Source organism: Mya arenaria, chromosome 11 (assembly GCF_026914265.1).
Source record: "Mya arenaria isolate MELC-2E11 chromosome 11, ASM2691426v1".
Taxonomy (NCBI): Eukaryota; Metazoa; Mollusca; class Bivalvia; order Myida; family Myidae; genus Mya; species Mya arenaria.
The window spans coordinates 70,609,448-70,630,511 of NC_069132.1; the positions used below are offsets into that span (position 1 = coordinate 70,609,448).

The window sequence follows — 21,064 nt, forward strand, 5'->3', positions numbered from 1 at the left end:
GCCATTTCTTTTCAGAACTGCACAAATCAAAACCCGACAAACCGCCTCTGGGGGCAGTTTGTCGGTTCGACAAACCGGATTGCGATTTTTCGAATTAAATGGTACAAACCTTTTTTAGATCCAAACTGGTTTTACAAAACAAATGGAAAGTTTCATAAACCAGTTTTAAACCGAACTACGTTTGTTGCAAACAAAAGCGCCCTTAGTATAGTCTGATGAAACCGGCAACTGTTTTTGTACGAAGTGAGGAACAGACGATTGTTCAGTATAGTATGATGAAACCGTCAACTGTTTGGTACGAAGTGCGGAACCAAACGATTGTTTAATATAGTCTGATGAAACCTGCAACTGCTGTGGTTCTACTGACAAGTGTTCCATTACGATATACTGTTCACCATTCATATACTTTTTTCCATTCAATTACATACCTGAGTATTTTCCAGGAGCAAACACATATCGAGCTCTTCACAAACACCTCCCAATCCCGAAACCACTGGTGAAGTGCAACTTGGTTTTGTATCATCGTAAGACAACCAAGCATCACGTCCCTATCATTAATGCCATTTATTTGATCAGGACCATGAATTATTATGTTCAGACTTCTGTATGTTGTTAATACCCGAAAGGATCCATCTCTTCTGATGCACATTGTTATTTTTCAATTTCTACTACAAGAAAAACATCATCAATGACAGTTGTTGTCCTTAAATGGAGTTTTAGGATTTGCAGTTCATCCATGACAGTTCCTTATAGACATACGTACCATAGAACTCACACTGTGCTTAATGTAGTGATAAAAAGTGGTTGTTACAAAGATGCATATGTGTATGAAAATACAATAACTGTTTGATTTCTTTACGTATGTACCTTTTAAATATAAAACAAGACAATGAATCCACAACTACTAACTGGTTAGTGGTTGATTACTCGCGAATATCCTACAGGAAATGGTCAAGTAGCTAAAACCAACATCAACATAATTGCTGTGTAGTTGATTATCCGTATACCCAAATGGCAACTAGCAGGTAGTTGATACTCGAATAATCCACTACTAACTAGTAGGTTGTTGGATATTGGAGTCCCCAACTACCTACCAACATTACCGTTTGACATGTGTTTTCGTAGTGATTTTAATTGGTGAGAATTTACTGGTACATTTTGTTAATTTTGTTTGGTATTTGTAACATATTTTACAACTTTATGTTGATCTATATTACAACGGTCTTATAAATGTGTAACATTTCCGTAATCATCCTGTCAAAATATCTGCAGCCATTTGTCTATAGCATGCATGCCAAAATATTAATTAATTGGTCAATATTTACCCAAAAGAAATACTATTTACCCAATCATTTATTTCCATATACCAATAAGCACAAAGATAACATGTGGGCAACCTATTTAAGTTTTAAACAATTGGCTGCAGATATTATGGCGTATTTGTGTATATATTGTGTATTTATGTATATTTTGGTTAATGAAATGTTTTGCAGTACAAATAGGCTCATATGATGTTCTTTAATGATTGTTCGTTAAACTGATTCATTTTTATTATTATGTCAAAGTATGAGTTGTCTTGTCAAATATTTATATTCATGGTTTCAATAAATTACTTCCGAATTTGGTATTGTTTTTTCTCTCAAGTCTTTAAGATAGGTCACAAGTTTAGAAATACTCTAGAAATAAAAAAATATAGTAAAACATTCTACCCTGAAAGCCATCTTTACTGCCCAATATTCCTGAATAGTGATTGATGTGTTCGACCAGACAAGAATCTAAATTTAGTTTATAATGTCCCCTTCGAAAAAGATGGGGTATATTGCTTTTCACATGTTGATCGGTATGTCGGTCAGTCAGTCGGTCCGTCCGTCAGTACATCAAAGGATATCCGAGTGATAAGTCGACAATTCCTGGACATGTGGTCATCAAACTTGACATGAAGGTTGGGCCTGACAAGTCGATGACCCCTTTTGATTTAAGATGTCATCTTGTCAAGGTCTCAGTGACCTATAGCGCGAAAGGGTTGTCAATGTTTGTCCGAATGATAACTCAACAATGCCTGGCCTATGGTCATCAAACTTGGAGATGGAGATTGGGCCTGACCAGTAGATGACCCCTATCGATTTTGGGTGTCATCTGGTCAAATGCCAAGCTCACAGTGACCTTGAATGAAAAATGTTTGTTCATGTGATAACTCGACAATGCCTACACCCATGGCCCTCAAACTTGACATTTAGGTTAGAAGTTACCAGTAGTCATATTTACTTATTCTGCTAAGAGGATACCTGTTTATATGCAAATATCAGTCATCATCTGAACATGATTAAAACCTGTACCATATATCCTCACACTTTGAATGGTCATAATCTTAGGACAACCTCAAAGGCATCCAATGCCAATGACAAATTAGCTGTCATTTCTGTCCATGCATATTTCATTGAATTGTCCAAATAATCCTGACAACATGGCACGAAGGGGGGGGGGGGGGCATAATAATGTTTGACAAACATCTCTCGTTTGAATTAGGGTTCTGGTTCTTAAAAGGTAGGTCACAAGACTGAGGTAAAACGCTCATTAAACGTACGCACAACAGAATTACCAAAGTTAAGTCATTATTGAGTTTTGGCTATGATGGGCAAAAAAACAGACACCGAGGTCAAATTATCAAAAACAATTGTTTTCACTTTAGATTCTCAAATATCTACCCAGTTTCGTTGAAACTTGATCAATTATGTTATCTTTTAAATATACCTGTAGGTAACTTATATATTAGTGTTTTCTGCAAAACCTTCCTGTAGGTCAGATTCGAGTATGGGCAATGGTGACTTAAAAAGTATAGCACTGGTCGAAGTGTTCGAACAACTTTGTTATCGTAAACGTAGCTTTTACGATTTAATATCCATGGTGAAACGAGTGTCAAGCAAAGGGTTGTGCATTGCTTGACGAATGTCCTATGGCATAGTATGTGGTCGAAATAACTGTGAGCCCATATGTCCTGCACTGATAAAATGCATTGAGGATTTACTGTAGTTCTAAACTTTAACTAGCAGGGCTTGTTGAAGAAATTGCCAAGAGCGGGCTTGCTTACTCATAAATCCAATTTCGATGACGGCTGGCAATAATTAAAATGCACTTTATATGTATATTCTATTCATGGTTTTGCATATCATGCAACCTGAATTACATGTAGTAATAGTATAAAAACGAGTTTTGAGTTAAAGGCACTGTGAAAGATGGACAAACGTTTACATTTGGGGCTCGGGCTTAAAGTAAATGTCATGAAATATAACACAATGATCAAGTAACAATTCAGTAAATAAAGCAATTTTACAGAGTTATATAAGTATAGAACACGTAGAATTGTTCAGCGACTAGCAGGGCCCTGAATGAATGCTAAGGTCATCGATGGCAGCGTCACTGGCGAAGCCGGAGCCGATGATGCCCCGAACGACTACGTTAAAGTTAGATGGCTGTGCGGGAATGTTGATATTGTGCTCTTCCCACGCTGGTGTGGCTGTCGCCTGGGTGAACCGTGCAAACGACTGGCTCGGGCTGCTGTCACCGCTTCTCTGGAAAAGGAAAAATTAATCGTTGAGATAAAGTATTTAAGGTACATTGTTTACGAAGTTTTAAAGAACAACATGTAATTTATATACCAAGAAATATGTCACTTGACAGAGAAAATTATATGAACAGTTGCAAACGTAATAATTATTGACTGCTTGTGCCGAAAAATCTGAGGATAAGGTGGCGTTACCAATATGATACTCGACACTTTACAGCTATTTACATATTTCTTTAAAATGGGATGCAAAACAGCTCAACCTGTCCAAGGACGGCAATGGAGCCCATGGTCGCCCCGAACATGTTTGTGTATATGTGGAGGCAGAAATCCGTGCCGGCAGGCAGCTCTGGAGAGACGAGGTCCGCCGTCTGGCCAACCTGCTGGGGGGATGAACCTTCTGTATACAGATAATAGCCGCCTCCTGGAACCAGATAAATAAATAAAACGTTAATCAAAACAATAACGTTGTCAGTCTTCATGTGGCCGTAACTATATATATATTGATATATTTTAAGTGTAATATCTGTATTCCCTTCGAGTAAACGTGAAAAGTTGGAAACGTATTTAAAACTCTTATATCGTAAGTATTTAACATGTATTTAGTACATTTTATCAAATTTGATGGCGTCCCGAGAGAGCAAAACATCGAACCAAGGCCGATAACACGCATATTTCGCGTTGCCATACCCTGTGCATCCGTGTGATCGCCGTTGGGCCCAGTATTGCTGGAGCTGGTGGTGCTCCGAGATCTTGTCCAATCAAAATCATCCACTTTGGACTGGCTCCATCCACACAGGTCAACGCTGAAGTCGCAGTCCATCTTAGATGCTACAACAGGGTAAGGCCTTATGTTTAGACTAAGAATCATACATATCACACGTATATCTTTTTACAAAGTTTAAACATGTCTAAACACTACTCTTCACTGGCTTAAATTTGGAAACGTGTACTTGTGATAGATTTTGTTCAGCTAAAATAATGCCTGCAATTGATAATTTTTTGTTATTTTATTGATTTTAATCATACATGTATTTTAACAAGAGCCGTCGTAAGACAGCACCTCGACTTCGCCGCTTTGACTTAGAAGTGAATACAATAACAATGTTATATTACCAAGTTTGGTCTATTTATGTCAAACCTAACTAAAATTATTCAATACATAAGGTGACTTTGATGCTGCCCTCCAACCACCCGAAAAATGATGCAAGTCATTCAAATAACTTGATTTCCCATTATGAAAATGTGGTAAAGAATATACAAATATGCCTTTCAAAAGAAATAAAAATAAAATTTAAAAAAAAAAATAAAAAAAATTCAATGGCAAATTGTATAGCCCTCCTTGTTTGCCCTTGGTAAAAAAGTGGTTAAGAATGTAAAAATGTGCCTGTCAAAAAAAAAAAAAAAAAAATATATATATATATATATTAAAGGGACATAATTTGTATTTAGGGTTAAAATGGAGTTATGTTTCTTGTTGTTAGATGGTCGTAAATAATTTTGAATTTTATTAAGTGCATTGAATGAAAGGTATAGAAGTTTTTTTTTATTAAAATTCCAACTTGCCTTAACTTTTACTTGCCTAAAACTTTAACCTAAGTCAATCAGGGGCCATAACTTGTATTAAGGATATGGAGTTATGTAACCTCATTGGGTGGGTCCTGAACAATTATGTGAAGTATTAAGTCAATTGAATGAAGGGTATAGAAGTTATTAATAAATATCCCAACCTGCCCTAAAACTTTAACCTAAGTCCAATAGTCAATCAAGGGCCATAATTTGTATAAAAGATAATGTGGAGTTATCTAACCTCATTATGTGATGGCTCTGAACAACTGTGTGAAGTATTAAGTCAATTGAATGAATGGTATTGGAGTTTTAAGTGAAAATCCCAACCTACCCTAAAACTTTAACCTAAGTCAATCAGGGACCATAACTTGTATTAAGGATAATATGGAGTTATGTAACCTCATTGTGTGATGGTCCTGAACAACTGTGTGAAGTATTAAGTCAATTGAACAAAGGGAATAGAAGTTATTTATAAATTTTCCAACCTGCCCTAAAACTTTAACCTGAGTTTTATAGTCAATCAGGGGTCATAATCTGCGTAAAAAATAATATGGAGTTATCTAACCTCATCATGTGATGGCCCTGAACAACTGTGTGAAGTATTAACTCGATTGAATGAAAGGTATTGGACTTATAAGTGAAAATCCCAACTTGCCCTAAAACTTTAACCGGACGCCGACGCTGGGGCGAGTAGTATAGCCCACCTATTCTTCGAATAGTCGAGCTAAAAATGCACAAGCAATTTCAAGCAAACGCCACCTAACGCCACCTAACCACAAACGCCACCTAACCACATGTCTTACTCTGCAATGTAATGTGCGCCTTCAGTTGCAAAGCTTCTTGATAAAATGGTGCATTTACCATTTACAGTTGCTCAAGCCCGTTTGACTAAACTAGCAATAGCATGCAAAAATTATAATACATTGTTGAAGCAAACAAAAAGCAAAAAGCGTGGTATAACTCTGAATTCATTCCCAATATTTCTCAAATTACGTATATCCTGTGTACATAAACAGCGTATCAAATGCTACCAATCCCGCACTGCACACAAACTAGCGTACCAAATATGTGTTAAACATTATGGTGGCATATTACTGCCGTAAGATAACCTGATAGCGTTCGCGGATTGTTTCTTGTTAACCACTTAACTTTCGCGATAATTATCTAGCTATCTAGTTGATATTCGCGATACTCGTTTGGTAAAATAAAAATCATAAGACTGAAAACAGGCTTGAAAGTGTCCACGACTGCCACCTAGTACCCTTTTAGCTATACAAACTATCATGTTGACTAGTTATGGTTTGCGAATTCCGCTTAATAAGTAGCATATAACTGGTTAACTAGATAAGATTATAAATTCCCGACACCCAACTCACTAAACATTAAAAGCATAAGCACTGTCACCCTTCTGTAAACGGCCACCAGCATGCGCATTCGCGGTACGTGCATTACCGGCACAGCTCGTGTCCTGGATGAATAGGTCGTCGAGCGCCAGGTCGCCATGGAAGGTGGGCCCTACGGTAGCTGAAACCCGGATCTGGTAATCGTGCGGAACGCTGGACGCTGGTATCCCCATGGTCGCCTCCAGCCACTTCTGGTCCTTGTTGCCCGACACGTTGAACAGGGTCTTCGTGGCGCCCGTGCACAGATCCTAGAGAAAGAATAGGCTCTTAGATTTAGACAAACATCATTGATGAGGAATCAGGATTTCGGACGGTGAAATGACGGTATATAGAAAAATCATAAACCACTTATATCATCTCAGAATGAATGTACTTAGTGTAGTAGAAATATAATCACATTTCATTATTTATCACTGAAAAGCGAATGCAATTGCAAAGTTCATTAAGATGGCACAGGGTCGTATACTTCTGTGATTGTTCTACCTTGACGTCGATTATCAGGTCGCCGATTCCGTCCCCGAACATGTTGTACCAGAAGTTCAAGCACTTGGTCGAGTTGGCCGGAAGTGTGTGAGACAAAAGTGTCGCCTTATCCCCCGCCACGCGCGGGGAGGATGCCTCGATGTAGATGTAATTACCATTGGCGGTACCTGAGGGGAGTTGACTTTTACAATCAATATGAAATACACGGAAAAAACTTCTTCATGCCTATATAATCCTTTAATTACAAGTTTTGTGTACTAATTAGCATGAGTTGAGGATATCACTCCTGTTTGGGCGGTCTTTCGGATGCTGAGGTTAGTTACGCCGGACTCCACAAATAAGCAAACCGGCGCCGGATTTCATAAATAAAATAGCAAACAAAAATGACAGATATAAAATGACTTTCATTTAGAAAAAAAAACATCGTCATTACGGCAAACATGCAAAATATATAAGCACATTTAAACCTATACTGTTTGGCCCATGAAAGGGGTTATGTTCAAAGTTCTCCGACCATTCGATACCCAACATCAAATCTAGGTACCGCCGCTAGTAATGTGTTTTAAATATAAGAGTATTGGAATATACATGAAACTCGACTGCTCACAAAAGAATGTGAACATTGTATAATTATACAATTTGATAGCGTTAACAATATTATCTAATAGGAAACCAAAACATATAGGAATTCTACGCAGCCTATGGCTGATGGTGATTCTATTTTCTGGTCTAGCAATGGTGTAGCATTACTTTTATGTAACCTTGTTTGTATGTAGCTTTATTGGGTATGGAGGCCTGCACACTTTTTAGAAACGACAAGACTGAGCCTTAAGTTCATACAAACCATCAAATGCAAAGCACTATATGTCAGGGTATGATATTCACACACCTACGGTCGCATCTCAAGTTGTCCTGCTCCTCTCGCTCACCCGCCATTTACATAATGAATAAATCTCGTTTACATTATTGTTTGTTTAATGTATTACTATGAGTTCCATAATAATACTTGTTTGTACTGATTTATAGTTCAATGTTAGCACACATTCCAAAACCACTCTCCGAATGGGCCTTGCCCGAGTGCGAGTATACATAAGCTAACACACACTCCAATGTATCTCCTGTTTAAGTAGATGCCATACAACTAGTGTTGTGCCGATGATCGATTATAATCGACAATTGATCGGAAAAGCTTACGTCGGCGACAATCGATAGTGAAATTTAAACAATTGATTATATAAACATGGGACGCAACCGCTACCGACTACCAGTAAAGATTTTGTCATGCAAATATGTTTTGTTTCTGGTTAATGCTACTTAATGTTGAAATGTTAAGGTGTTACTATGTTAAGTTATCTAGTCATATTCTCATCAAGTCAGTAAGTCACTATAGTACCTTATGGCACATTTTCTTTGTCAATTATCTGCTAAAGGATTGGTTCTCAACTTCTCATGTTTGTGGTTTAAAAGTGATTTTTAAAACATTTAACCGTTTACTTCTTACCATGTAAGAATTTAGTTTTTGCAGTTTTCTGAAAGAAAATATTTTATTAGTTTTCACCTGCGTGTTGTACCTGTTACTGACTAATTATTAAAAAGAAATTGATATATTTCTTTGTAATTATTTTGCACATGTATACACTTCTCAATGTAAGCTAAAAATAATAGAGCTTGTGGTCTCATGTTCTGTAATAATAACTTGTAAACACTAAAGAATAGTTGCGTTCTGAATGAATAATGTAGTTTATCCAAATAAATGTACAAACACTATTGTAAGGGAACATTGGTGATTAAAACTGGTGCATGTACTGTATCTGTATGCCTTAAATATGATGACCTAATATTATTAAATAATGATTCAATCGATTAATAATCGATCATTGATCGGTGTCATAAACCGATTATCGATAGTATTTTTTCTGTCCGATTCCCAACAATACATACAACTATATCCACTCTAATATGGTGACGGTTATTATTCGTATGTCACTGAAATTACCACTAAATTTTATTTACATTACGTTTCCAGAAAATAGTTATGTGTCGTGTGTATATAACTGACCGTATGTGTGGTCAGCGAGAGGGCCGGTGTCCTGGGACTGCGTGGTTCCGGCCTGGAATGTCCAATCAAACCCTTGTGTGTCGTTGGTGTCCTGTCGCCAGCCGCACAGAAGGCCCTGCTCGAACGTGCATTTGTCCTCATAGCCAGTGTCTGCTCGGAGAGAACAATAGTGCATGTTTGTTGTTTCGAGGTTTGTATGTACATGAACTTAAAGAAGGTTATTACGTGGACGGAAGATTGTAGATCATGCTCAACAATTATTTTACTCTAAGACATGAACGCATTTTCTGATCATAGTAACGTTTTGGGGCCTCCCAATGTGTCCGAAAACATTTTGCCTAAAAGACAAAATTATAACAAAATTTCGTGCCCTAATATAGTTGTCTCTTTTCCATGATATGAAGAAGGGACTGTAAGAAAGTATCCAGGTAGTCCTACAACTATAGACCCGCTGAGTCATTTGAAACCCCTGGTAATTATGGCAATTTTCAGTACATTACAGCTTAAATTAGGGAAATGAGTCCATATTATACATCAACATGTTTATATATATATATTTATAGCATTGGTAGAAACCAAGTTGGAATAACTGGTGGCATTTGTTGCTGTTTTAAGAATGAACAGCAATAATTTGATCACTAGAATTTGCTGTCAACTATGGATGAATGATTATTTTGAAACATACTCGTTAAATTGATATGCAGTGTTCCTCATTTTTTATAGTGTGAAGCGGACACAGAAATAGATGTCTTGCAGAAATCGAAAACCGGCACAGCCCCTACATTAACGATCCTAAAAGGAGATGTCAACTGTGCTTACATCACAAGAGACGATGTAACCATAAAATGTTATGGAGATTGCTATATGGTTTATATTATACAGCTTTTGGCTGTACACTATGTTTTTGACATTGATTACCCAAGACCTATTGCCATGTTCCTGGGCTTCCTTCAACAGTTCATTGTTAATGAACTTTTTCTGAGAGAAACATCTAAAACATTTAAGTTCTTTTGCAAGAAAATCAGACCACTCTTCGATAAAATCAAGGCCCAGGACAGGACACATGCTAAGCCATCTAACACTTTGATAAACGATATATAATCTAATAACAGCAATAAAAATAACCCTGAATATATTTATTATATGCTTTCAGGTGCTTTACAGACATAAGTTAGTGAATTAAACAATATGGCAATGTTGAAAATAGTGCAAATATCAATTTGAGATAATTCAAACTGAAGGTTTTGAAAGTTTAGCCCATTCTACAAACCTAAACAAACGTGTCAGCATGCACAGGGCTGGGACACCAAAAGTGAATATACCACTCGTCGCTAAGCCACTCGTAAAATATAACTTTTGGTGCTCACTAGGTGAAATATATTATGATCTTACACTGAAACAAACAATTATCCTCTATATGATTGCTCTCTATATATTCATGGTTATTTGTATAGCTGTTTTAGGTTATATTCCAAATGCAAAAAGAATGTCTTTCCCCAATCTCCATTTAATTATTCACCATGAATCTTTTAAAAACATGTGAATTTGCATGAGCCTTATTAAACTTTGAATTTGAAATCAAGGCAATATTCGTATGTCAACAACGAACTGTGTATCGACCATAAGTTGTCAAAATGGACTGTGCTGCGTAATGTTTCAAATGAATGTCACTTAGTCCATGTCAGAGAAATAATTGTATCACTCAAACTGTTCATACCGATTTTTGAGGCATCAAATGAACAATAATTTGTTACTGTTTGGTTTGAGTTGACATTTATCTTACAAAATGTTTCACATTATGTTTTTAATGCCATAGTGATACTAACAATTTGATTCTAAGGATATGCAGATTTGGTCATGTATTGTCATATATTTTTGAAATACAGTGTATATAATATATTATAAAATATATACTTTTTGGATCTTTATTATAGGCTGCTTAACCTGTTGACCTTTAACTAATAAATGAAACATTTCAGTATCACTGTGAAATTGTCAATTTTATTGTAAAATGTATTAAAACAAGCTGCGTGAATAATTATAAAGTATTGTTTGAGTATTATTTTTCTGCCATTTATGTGGATTTTCGTTTGTTGAGTGATGATTTCAGAAATATCATTGAGGGTTTGTTTGTGTCTGTTATAACAATCCCTTTGAATAAAATTGTTTTTATGTTATATGTTTTATTTCAATCTTTTATAACCATGCCATCTGAACACTGGTGTTAAATGTATTTGAACACTGGTGTTATGATTTGAACACTTCCAATTTTGTCAAGATTACAAAAACTTCAATTTTGAACACATTATGTGTTCCAAAGCTGAACACTTTGCCTTTGAACGTGTTCTAAGTGTTCAATATCTGTTGCATGCAATTTGAACGCGTCCGGTGTTCATTTATAGAACACTTGAGGTGTTCAATTTTTAACACTTGGAGTGTTAAATATTGAACATGATGCTCAATTATTGAACAGTAGTGTTAAGGTTTAGAACACTCTTTGAACGGAAAGACGCGTTCAATATCTGTTGCATTTGGGTGTTCAAATCATGTTCTAAAACTTAACACTTGGATTTACAGTGCAGTGCAGAAAATTAATAATTATCCGTTGGTTTTACAGCATTTTCAATCTTACCAGACTTCAATGATTTACACTATTCATATTTTAGGGTTAACATAATTTATACCTATCCTTGGCTATTATTCGTATAGTACCAACATGAAATGATATTCCGTCTCAACAACTTCTTTACAATATTGACTAAAACGCGATTGAATCAAATGACGACCACGTTCTACTTGTATTGCTAAACTATGATCCGAAGCTCGGAAACTTGCATACATGCTCCGACATGTTCTTGTACAGGGTATTTGACAATGTTGTCTTAAGTGGGTTATCAAGTTAACATAAGCAACACCATCTAAATGGTTTAATGTTACATACCAACTAAACACTTTTTTAAAGTTTGGGTTCTCGTAAAATCATTGACCAGCTATGTAAAACACGTTCACCAGAAAACGAAATTACCGCCCCGTGATTTCTTAAATTAACAAGTTTTAGATAAATATTTCTATAACACCTAAGATGTTTAATCATTATAAGCGCCTACTGTTGACGGTGACATGAAAGGTCTGTGTGAGTGATGAGCCGCCGTCCTGCGCCGTGCACACGTACGTCCCCGCGTCTGCAGACGTCACGTGGTCGGCCACATGCAGCTTCGCGCCTGGAGGACGTAAATGATACAGGGAGGGTTACACGTGGTTAAGGTCAGGAACTTGTATGGAAGGGGTTGTCCGCCAGATAAGTCATGCGGCTTTATGACTTGTCGCTACTTTGTTTGCAAGTGAATTCGTGTAATGGTAAGTGCCAGTCAGTGCCTACATACAATTGCTTTGTGCCTACTTGTAATTGACTACCGCAGTTGCAGAATACACTGAATACAGTAATCAGTTAAAGGTAACAATTGACACATGGCACTTATCATTTAGAAAATAGCACAAAGCAGTATATTAAAGGCAACTAAAAGTAGTTTAAAGTGCACAAAGACAACTGATGTAAACAAGTACAAATACAAATGTAGGCACAAAGCAATTGCATGTCCGCACTTACCATTACAAACAAAGCAGCATATATCTGCACACCTTTAAGAAATTCCAAAGCAACTTTGAATATAAAAATATAAAAACAATAGTCGTTCGAAGGATATAAAAAAAAACTCGTGTTATATATTAAAAGACACACATTAACATATCTCACTCATAAGATGCGTTCCATAACCTCGAGAATGTCACGTCATGTTCAATGATACGTCATGTTCAATGATTCGTCATGTTCAATGATACGTCATGTTCAATGATACGTCATGTTCAATGATTCGTCAGGTTCAATGATACGTCATATTCAATGAATCGTCATGTTCAATAATTCGTCATGTTCAATGATTGATCATGTCCAATGATTCATCATGTTCAGTGATAAACCATGCTCAATGATACGTCATGTTCAACGATAAAACCATGCTCAATGATACGTCATGTTCAATGATACGTTAGTCGTTTGAATAAAACATATCAAAGTGTATCTTTTTGACAGAAAAGCAGCAATTTTTCGAAATCCGACCGAGCAAGTGTATATACTATGAGTCGTGTACCTTTCCCAACTAGTTTCTTAAACGTTGAATCACCGTAAACGCACAATGTCTTTAGTGAAAAATACAGGCTTAATGGAAAAGTATGCAATAGAAGAAATATACAAACACATATAATTTAATCAATAGTTAATGGTAGATGTTCAACATCTATCGTGTACTAAGAGTAAATAATTTGATAACCAACAACGATAACAAAGCTAAACCAACTAAAATCAGAGTTATTAAGGAAATAACTCAATCTTGTCCCTGTGAAAGAGATATTTTGTCTTCTTCACGCTGCATGGCGCATAAGCGTTATGTCACCTTAAGATTATTTGTAAAGATAACTATAGATTGATATTATGTGCGGAGAAAAGAACTAACCGTTAGCGGCAAGGCTAGCGCCACAGGACCCCACCTTGGTCCAGCTGTAAACGGTGCTTGGTTGGCCGGAAATGGCGCACGTAAGGTCGAGGGGTTTATTGGCGCCAATATTCAAGTCGTTGGGATTCGGGCCCTGCAGCTGCAGACTCGCTTTGATGAGAGAAAGGTATCAAGCAAGTGTTTTGGGGGAAGTTTGAGAATTGAAATGCTGTTGTGTTTTTTTTTTTTTACATTTTTGTCACACGTATAACTTAACGAATGATTCTGATTTTGTTAAAAACGTTGGACGGAATAAAATACATAGTTGAATAGGTCAGGATTGGTTTGGCTTTAAATGATACTCTATGTTTCCGGGTAAATAACCCTGGGAAAATATTATTTTAAAGTACATACATTCTCGGGTCGTGTCTTATAAGGCTGATTACGCCGGTACTTACATTGACATTGCCCCTGTGTGTACTTTATGTCGTCGAGAGCAATGTCCCCAAGGTTACCATCCCCATGTACCGACGTGAACACGAGGCGATGGGGCTGCGCAGACGGACGGACAGTGATCTGGGCGAGGTGCCACGTGGAACCCTGGTCGCCAGGAATCGTGATTAGCACGCGTTCCTGACCGCTGCACGTGTGGTCTACAGGGTTCTCAGATTCCTCCTACAAGACAATAAAAATGTCTCACATTGTCATGGAAACAAGTAAAGTGCACTGTATAGAGATCGGGTAACGTAGATAACCTAATTCAATGATAACCAAGAAAACGCGGGACAAAAGCTATATCTGAATGTAAAGTGTAGAAACTGTGACCCCCGATTTTCGGGCATATTAAGTATCCTAAAATGATGAAACAAATATTCTGTATCTTAATACCATGATCTCCAGTTTGAGGGAGCCGATCTGTGCGCCATGCATGTTGTACCAGAAGGCCACACAGGCGGGCTGGACAGAGGGCGGCAATTGCGGAGAGATAAGATGGCCCTTGTCCCCAACCTTGTCGAAACTCGTCTCCACGTACGCGTAATAACCTGGCGGTAGATGCGAACCTTAACACATCACATGGCATCACGTAATTAAGTTCAACGTTCATTTTGGATTTGGGTGGTAACAAACTTGCAAATTACGACACAGTATTCGTTTCGTGTTTAGTAAATCGAGTTTACCACTGGAGGTTCCGGTCGTGTGGTCCGTATCGGGGCCGGTACTTCCGGTATTGGTTGGCCCTTTGTGCGCAGACCAAGTTCCTAGGCTTGTCTTGTTCGTTGACCAGTTACACAACGTCGCCGCATCGAAGTTGCAGTCCAACGGATCGGCTAATAGTAACATTTAAAGGTACATATATTACGATGAGCGGGTTTCGGATAAAAATCATATTTATAAATTATTTTTGAAATAATAAGAAAACTAAAACTTACGTTCTGTGACGACCGTGAATGTTCGGGATGCGGAGCCGAACTTATTGCTAACTGTGCACGTATAGTTGCCGGCCTGTGACGGCTGTATGTTGTTGACGTCAAGATAGGGACTGCTTGTGTTGCCATAGAGGCAGGCGGAGGTAGGCGGTACCGTCCACTGGATGGCTGTCCCCGGGGAGGTGGTGTTCGAGTCGCAATGGAGGACTCTGTTGGAGCCGATATCCACCAGGACCGTTGAGTTTTGGGGATCAAATATGTCGATTTTGGGCGTTTCTGTTGGCAGATGAAAAGTGTATAAACACTTCATCAATTGCACTCTTGTAAAAAAAGACAGCAACGCCTTTGATTGGTTTTGTTTTTGTTTTTACTTTTCGAATTGAAAAAAAAAATCATAATCAGATTTGCTTTTCAAGATGCACTCTCACAGATTTACCATTTTTATAAGTTTGTTTAATGTTTTGTCTGCAAACCAATAATATGCTTTTGCTGACAAAAATTCAGATCGTAGAGTTCCATATTTCCGTTCGAAAATTTATTGTTTTATGGCTTAACCCGTACAAACGGTTTAAGAAAAATGCATTAAACATCAATTTTTAAACTTAAATATAAAAATCTGCGATCTAATTTTTTGTCAGCAATCTTATATAACTGGTTTCCATGGATTTTCGCAAAAATTGGCTTGTTCCAAGACAAAAAATAAAAATGTTGTCAAAACATTCAATCTCTGAGAGTGCAGCTTTAAAAACACCTCCTAACTTTCGACAATTTTCCAGGGATGGTTTATCTCGCAAAACAATGGGAACGAAAAAAGACAAAACAATACCGAGTAATAACTATAAGTCTATGTTTGTCTTACTGATGCAGACACAGTCGGAGTCGAGCTGTGTGCCGTTGGACCCTGGCGGGCCGCTCGGTCCCAGGTCTCCCTTCTCCCCCTTCAGACCTAGGAACATAATATTAGCATTAAACGACCACTGCGTTTGTTCCGGATTTTTTGAAGGAATGAGTTTGAGAATCTCGAATAACGCTCTTAAAATGTAATTCATTATGAAAATAAGCTAGTTTCCAGGTTCAGGTGTAGATATTATGGCAGGTATTACAATAACTCCGTAACAGTTGCAGCAACTTTAATTCTGACATTTACAATAATCATACCGCAACGTCTCCTAACTGTGTTCTTGGTACTGAAATCGAAGATGCTGAACACTTTCTTTTCAAATGTAGTCGTTTACAACACAAAGGCGTCAGTTATTCCTTCAGAATAGGCAATATCACCAACCGAATGCCTATAAATTACTATACGGCTACAGTAATCTAAGTGACGAACAGAATACATATATTTTTCAAAGAGTGCATACATATATTGTTCCATCTAAACGATTTAAGATACATGAAGTTCAATAGGATGCCTGTCTACTAAACACTTGTAGGATAAGCCCAAGTGGACTTGGCGACAACGGATTCGTTTCAGATACCATTTCTCTTCCAAACTTTCTCCCTCTCTCTCTCTCTCTCTCTCTCTCTCTCTCTCTCTCTCTCTCGCTTACTTATTTCTTAAGCCAATTTCGTACTTATTCGAACTAAAAATATGTAACAAATATAAGTTACTTATGTATTCACATGCAAATAGACATTGTCATAACTTTTCAATTCTAACGATAGTCTGACACATTTCGGGGAGAGCCATTTTCTAATGCTGTCATAACTTGTGGCCCAACCCAATTGTACAATAATATTGTTTGTCGAAAATATGTATACCGTATGTATTTATTTTTTACAATAAAATACGATTAAACTCCGTACCGGGATCTCCCTTTTCGCCCTTTGCTCCCGACGGCCCTGTCGGTCCTTCCGGTCCTTGTAGTCCGATATCGCCTTTCTCTCCCTTCAGTCCGGGGTCACCTTTGGGTCCAGGGTTTCCGGAAGTGCCATTGAAACCCATTGCGCCGGGGTCACCCTTTAGACCGACGTCTCCTATATTGGAAATACGAGGTACGTCTGGACTAGTATTTAATGATCGATTGTCACTTTACACGTCTCCTATATTGGAAATACGAGGTACGTCTGGACTAGTATTTAATGATCGATTGTTACTTTACAACAGATCGTGTAATATTACTGACACACAGTCAAGTAAAACAAGAATCACAAAGATTCAAAACACACCACTTACTGTGTTAAGTGGACCGAGCTCAAAGATTAAAGTTCTAAGTTAAGTTTCAAGTCTTAAAAGTATTTCAAAGTTTCAAAGCTAAAAGCTCATGCAGCGGACGCGCTTCTTATATAGTATGTCCAGATCTACCACGTGACCCAAACAAGACGATGGCTTTCTGCCCGGAGAGCGCCCATCCTACGAGAGGAGGACCGCTCAGACGCCAACCAATCAGTCGCTGACCACCTGGGCGCCAACCAATCAGTGGCTGACCGCCCTGGAGGTCCAAGGATGCGTTCCTGGCAGGCAGCCATGAAAGTTTGGGTAGCGACCAAAATGTAAACAAACAAGTTAACAACTTTTAGAACGACGGAAGACAAATGATATGATTATGAATTAAATATTAGTTATAGTTCTAACAATGGAGTAAACATATTCTCAGGAATTACCATCATGATATAGAATAAAAAATATGGGAGAGTGGGGATTTTACCTACTTTGCATATTTAAATCAACATCTCATCGTGTATCAACTAATGGATAATGAGGTAAGAAATATTACTTGAATCATGTATGTTCATATTATTATTAAATATGTTAGGTTATTAAGTGAAAGTCCCTTGGCTTAAAAAGTGTCAAATGTATGAACAGGTAAGTGTCCAAGTTATCAACAGGGAAATTCTTAATATTTAATTCAACATGTCCTGTAATGACAGGGTCATTACAATATATAGTACTAGTATTCAATCTATGGTTACCTTTGGGTCCGGACAGTCCTGTATCACCCTTTGTCCCGTTGTATCCTGAAATGCAATATTTCATGAATGGTGAAAGAAATCCGTCCATTGCATCAAAAACATAAAGCGCTGCATGTAAACTGCTATATGAGATGAAAATTTTTAGGAAACATCCAAATATCTCTGAAACTATTAATACAAATTTGTGTTGACCGCCCTACCACTCTACTGATTTACCTTGATCACCCTTAGTGCCGTTGGCCCCAGGAAATCCGATGTCTCCTTTGTCCCCGGGCAGGCCCTGGGGTCCGCGAGGGCCGTCCGTCCCCGGGGTCCCAGGGGCGCCATTAAATCCGGGGACACCCTTAGGACCTGCGGATATGACATGTTATCATTAGTAATTATCCCTAACAGAGATCACGAGCATTTTACTAAAATAAGTAATGTTGATCGTTGAGAATAAAAGTGGTTGTTCTATTCATAAGTCTAATGTGTGTTTTTATCTGTTGCGTCAGTTGGATGATGGTTTTTAATGTGGAAATAAACTCTTATTTAGAGTTATATGCTTAAATGCCTGGACGTAGATTTATTATTATCATTATCATTATTATTATTATTATTATTATTATTATTATTATTTATTATTATTATTATTATTATTATTATTATTATTATTATTATTATTATTATTATTATGTATAAAATAAGCATAATACCCGGTACGCACAACTTTGAGTTGTTTAAGCAGTGGGACAATAAAATTTGCTCCTGAAAAGAAAATCACGTGATTTAAAATAATTAAAATTTCGTACACAATGTGTTATATTCGTGTTAAATAACAAACACCTTTCGTGTAGGGTGGATTTTGATGAAAGAACGCTGTATTTGTCATATATCACGTGGCAGCATAAATGCCAATAGCAATGGTTAAAGAAAATGGCTCATGCGACGGTAGGCTGTCATCAAAATTGAAGTTGGCATAATCCAAACAATAGTATTATTCGAAATGATATTCATTCTGTATAACCTGTTTAATCATCATCTCCGTGAGCATTTGTTGAAGACTTCCGGAGAGAGCGCGTCTGTCGCGGCCACCGTCCGTCTCCTCCGTCGCCTCGTCCGCACCATGCTCGTTAAGCAACTGAGACTGGGTAACAAAAATCAAACAAGCAAACATCTAATACAGATGAGAATTGGATCTTAGTAGGTAAGTGGACAACTTTATTCATTTCTAGACTGCCATAATAGTTCCATCGTTGGTTGAACATCCATCTTTAAAAACAAAGGAAACCCGTTCAAATTATAGTTGTATAAACTAACTAAATATTATCCGTTTCTATAAAAGTAAGTCTGTACACATTTCTATAATTGTATATATGGAGTTGATGTTAGTTACGGGCTACAGGGAATAATGTACTAGAACGTGGACGAGGGTACTATATCTGCGTGCGGGTAAAACACATGTGGTAGCGATGCTTACAAGGAAAGCGTTTCCGGGGAGTCCTTCGGTCTGTCCACAGCGCTCTCGCAGCTCCAGCACAAGCCGCTGACTCTCCTCATAGCGCGACTGCAACCGCCATGTCCACGTCACCTGAATAGACATGGCAGAATTGTTTTAACTTTTTCCCATTCCTAGTAGCTAACAGCTGAACAAAAAAAGTCACTGATAAATAGCTTAAAGCATGGTCAAGATACGGCAGTGTACAATTTGTTGCATATGGAGAAAAAGGCACACTCTGCTTAGGTTGTTTTCACAACGTGTGTGTTTAACTATCGTACGTTATGTGACATGAGTGGAAGTTTTCCAGATGTCGACGATCTATAATTTTATGTATCGTTTGCGCTAATAATTTTTAATTAATAAGTCATTTCGACATAAACAGTGACCTTGCGTTATTATACTGGTATATATGACAAAAACACTTATAAAACTTGAAAGGCATACCTGTAGGACAGTGACGACGGTGAAGAGGGTGGTGACCAGACCTAAAAATGAGGCCAGCACACACACTGTCCGTCCGTCCGAACTTTTCATCATGTATATAACTGCTGCTCGGTGTCGTGGAGTCTCCGTTCATACGAAGTTCACGGTATAGATAATGGCGACTTGGGAAGGGAGTACATGTTGTACTTATATTCAACATTTCTTATCTTGTGGCTCCTCTAACAGACGTTCACAGTAAACACATTGTTGTAACATAATGAAAAAGGCGTGCCCATTTTTAAAACAAAATACTAATATGATTATCGATAGAAAACAAACACATATGCAAACCCTTGTTCTCAATTTATTACAGATATCATGAATCAAATGTTTCAGAACCTTTTGCGCCAAACTGACTGGGTTTTTTTAACAACTTTGGAGATTGTTAAAACCAAGACATGAGGAGAAGTGCAAAGGTTCCAACTTCTATGTTTTATCTAACTTAGGGCCTGTTTGTCAAGAGGGTTATTGTCGTCTGGTCGCATAGGTGTCCGCCTCTCACCCAAGAGGTGTGGGTTTGATCCCCACCAGGGTGAGAGCGGTCTAGTGGTATAAATGTCCGCCTCTCAATCAAAAGGTTGTGGGTTCGATCCCCACCAGGGTATGAGTGGTCTCGTGGCATAGGTGTCCGCTTCTCAACCAAGAGGTTGTGGGCTCGATCCCAACAAGGGCATCGGTGTCCGCCTATCACCCAATAGGTTTTGGGATCGATCCCAACCAGGGTGAGAGCGTTCTAGTAGCATTGGAGTCCGTTTCTTATCCAAGAGGTTGTGGGTTTGATCCCCACCAGGGTGAGAGCGGTCTAGTGGGATAAATGTCCGCCTCCCACCCAAGAGGTTGTGGGTTCGATCCATACTATGGTGAGAGCGGTCTAGTGGTATAAATGTCCGCCTCTCAATCAAGAGGTTGTGGGTTCGATCCCCACCAGGGTATGAGTGGTCTCGTGGCATAGGTGTCCGCTTCTCAACCAAGAGGTTGTGGGCTCGATCCCCACAAGAGGAGAGTGGTCTTGAAGCATCGGTGTCCGCCTCTTCACCAAAAGGTTGTTGGCTCGATCCCCACCAGGATGAGAATGATCTAGTTGTGAAGGTCTCGGCCTCTCACCCAAGAGGTTGTGGGCTCTATTCCCACCAGGGTAAGAGCGGTCTAGTGGTACAGGTGTCCGCCTCTTAACCAAGATGTTGTTGGCTCGATC

At 38.1% G+C, this 21,064-nt stretch overlaps 1 protein-coding gene across 1 annotated transcript; it reads right to left on the bottom strand.

Moving 5' to 3' along the window:
- Positions 1–3,297: 3,297 nt before the first annotated feature.
- On the bottom strand, positions 3,298–19,969 carry LOC128207770 (MAM and LDL-receptor class A domain-containing protein 1-like). The gene is made up of 20 exons (XM_052910894.1): positions 19,831–19,969; positions 19,366–19,476; positions 18,913–19,032; positions 18,602–18,653; positions 18,123–18,257; positions 17,907–17,951; positions 16,800–16,970; positions 15,853–15,939; positions 14,997–15,269; positions 14,745–14,894; positions 14,455–14,609; positions 14,025–14,241; positions 13,588–13,737; positions 12,184–12,297; positions 9,077–9,226; positions 7,018–7,184; positions 6,584–6,782; positions 4,253–4,393; positions 3,826–3,986; positions 3,298–3,569 (listed from the first exon to the last, which is right to left on the bottom strand). The coding sequence occupies exons 1-20, from the start codon at positions 19,921–19,923 to the stop codon at positions 3,372–3,374; spliced, it is 2,889 nt and encodes a 962-aa protein (XP_052766854.1). The 5' UTR covers positions 19,924–19,969; the 3' UTR covers positions 3,298–3,371.
- Between the last annotated feature and the right edge of the window lie 1,095 nt (positions 19,970–21,064).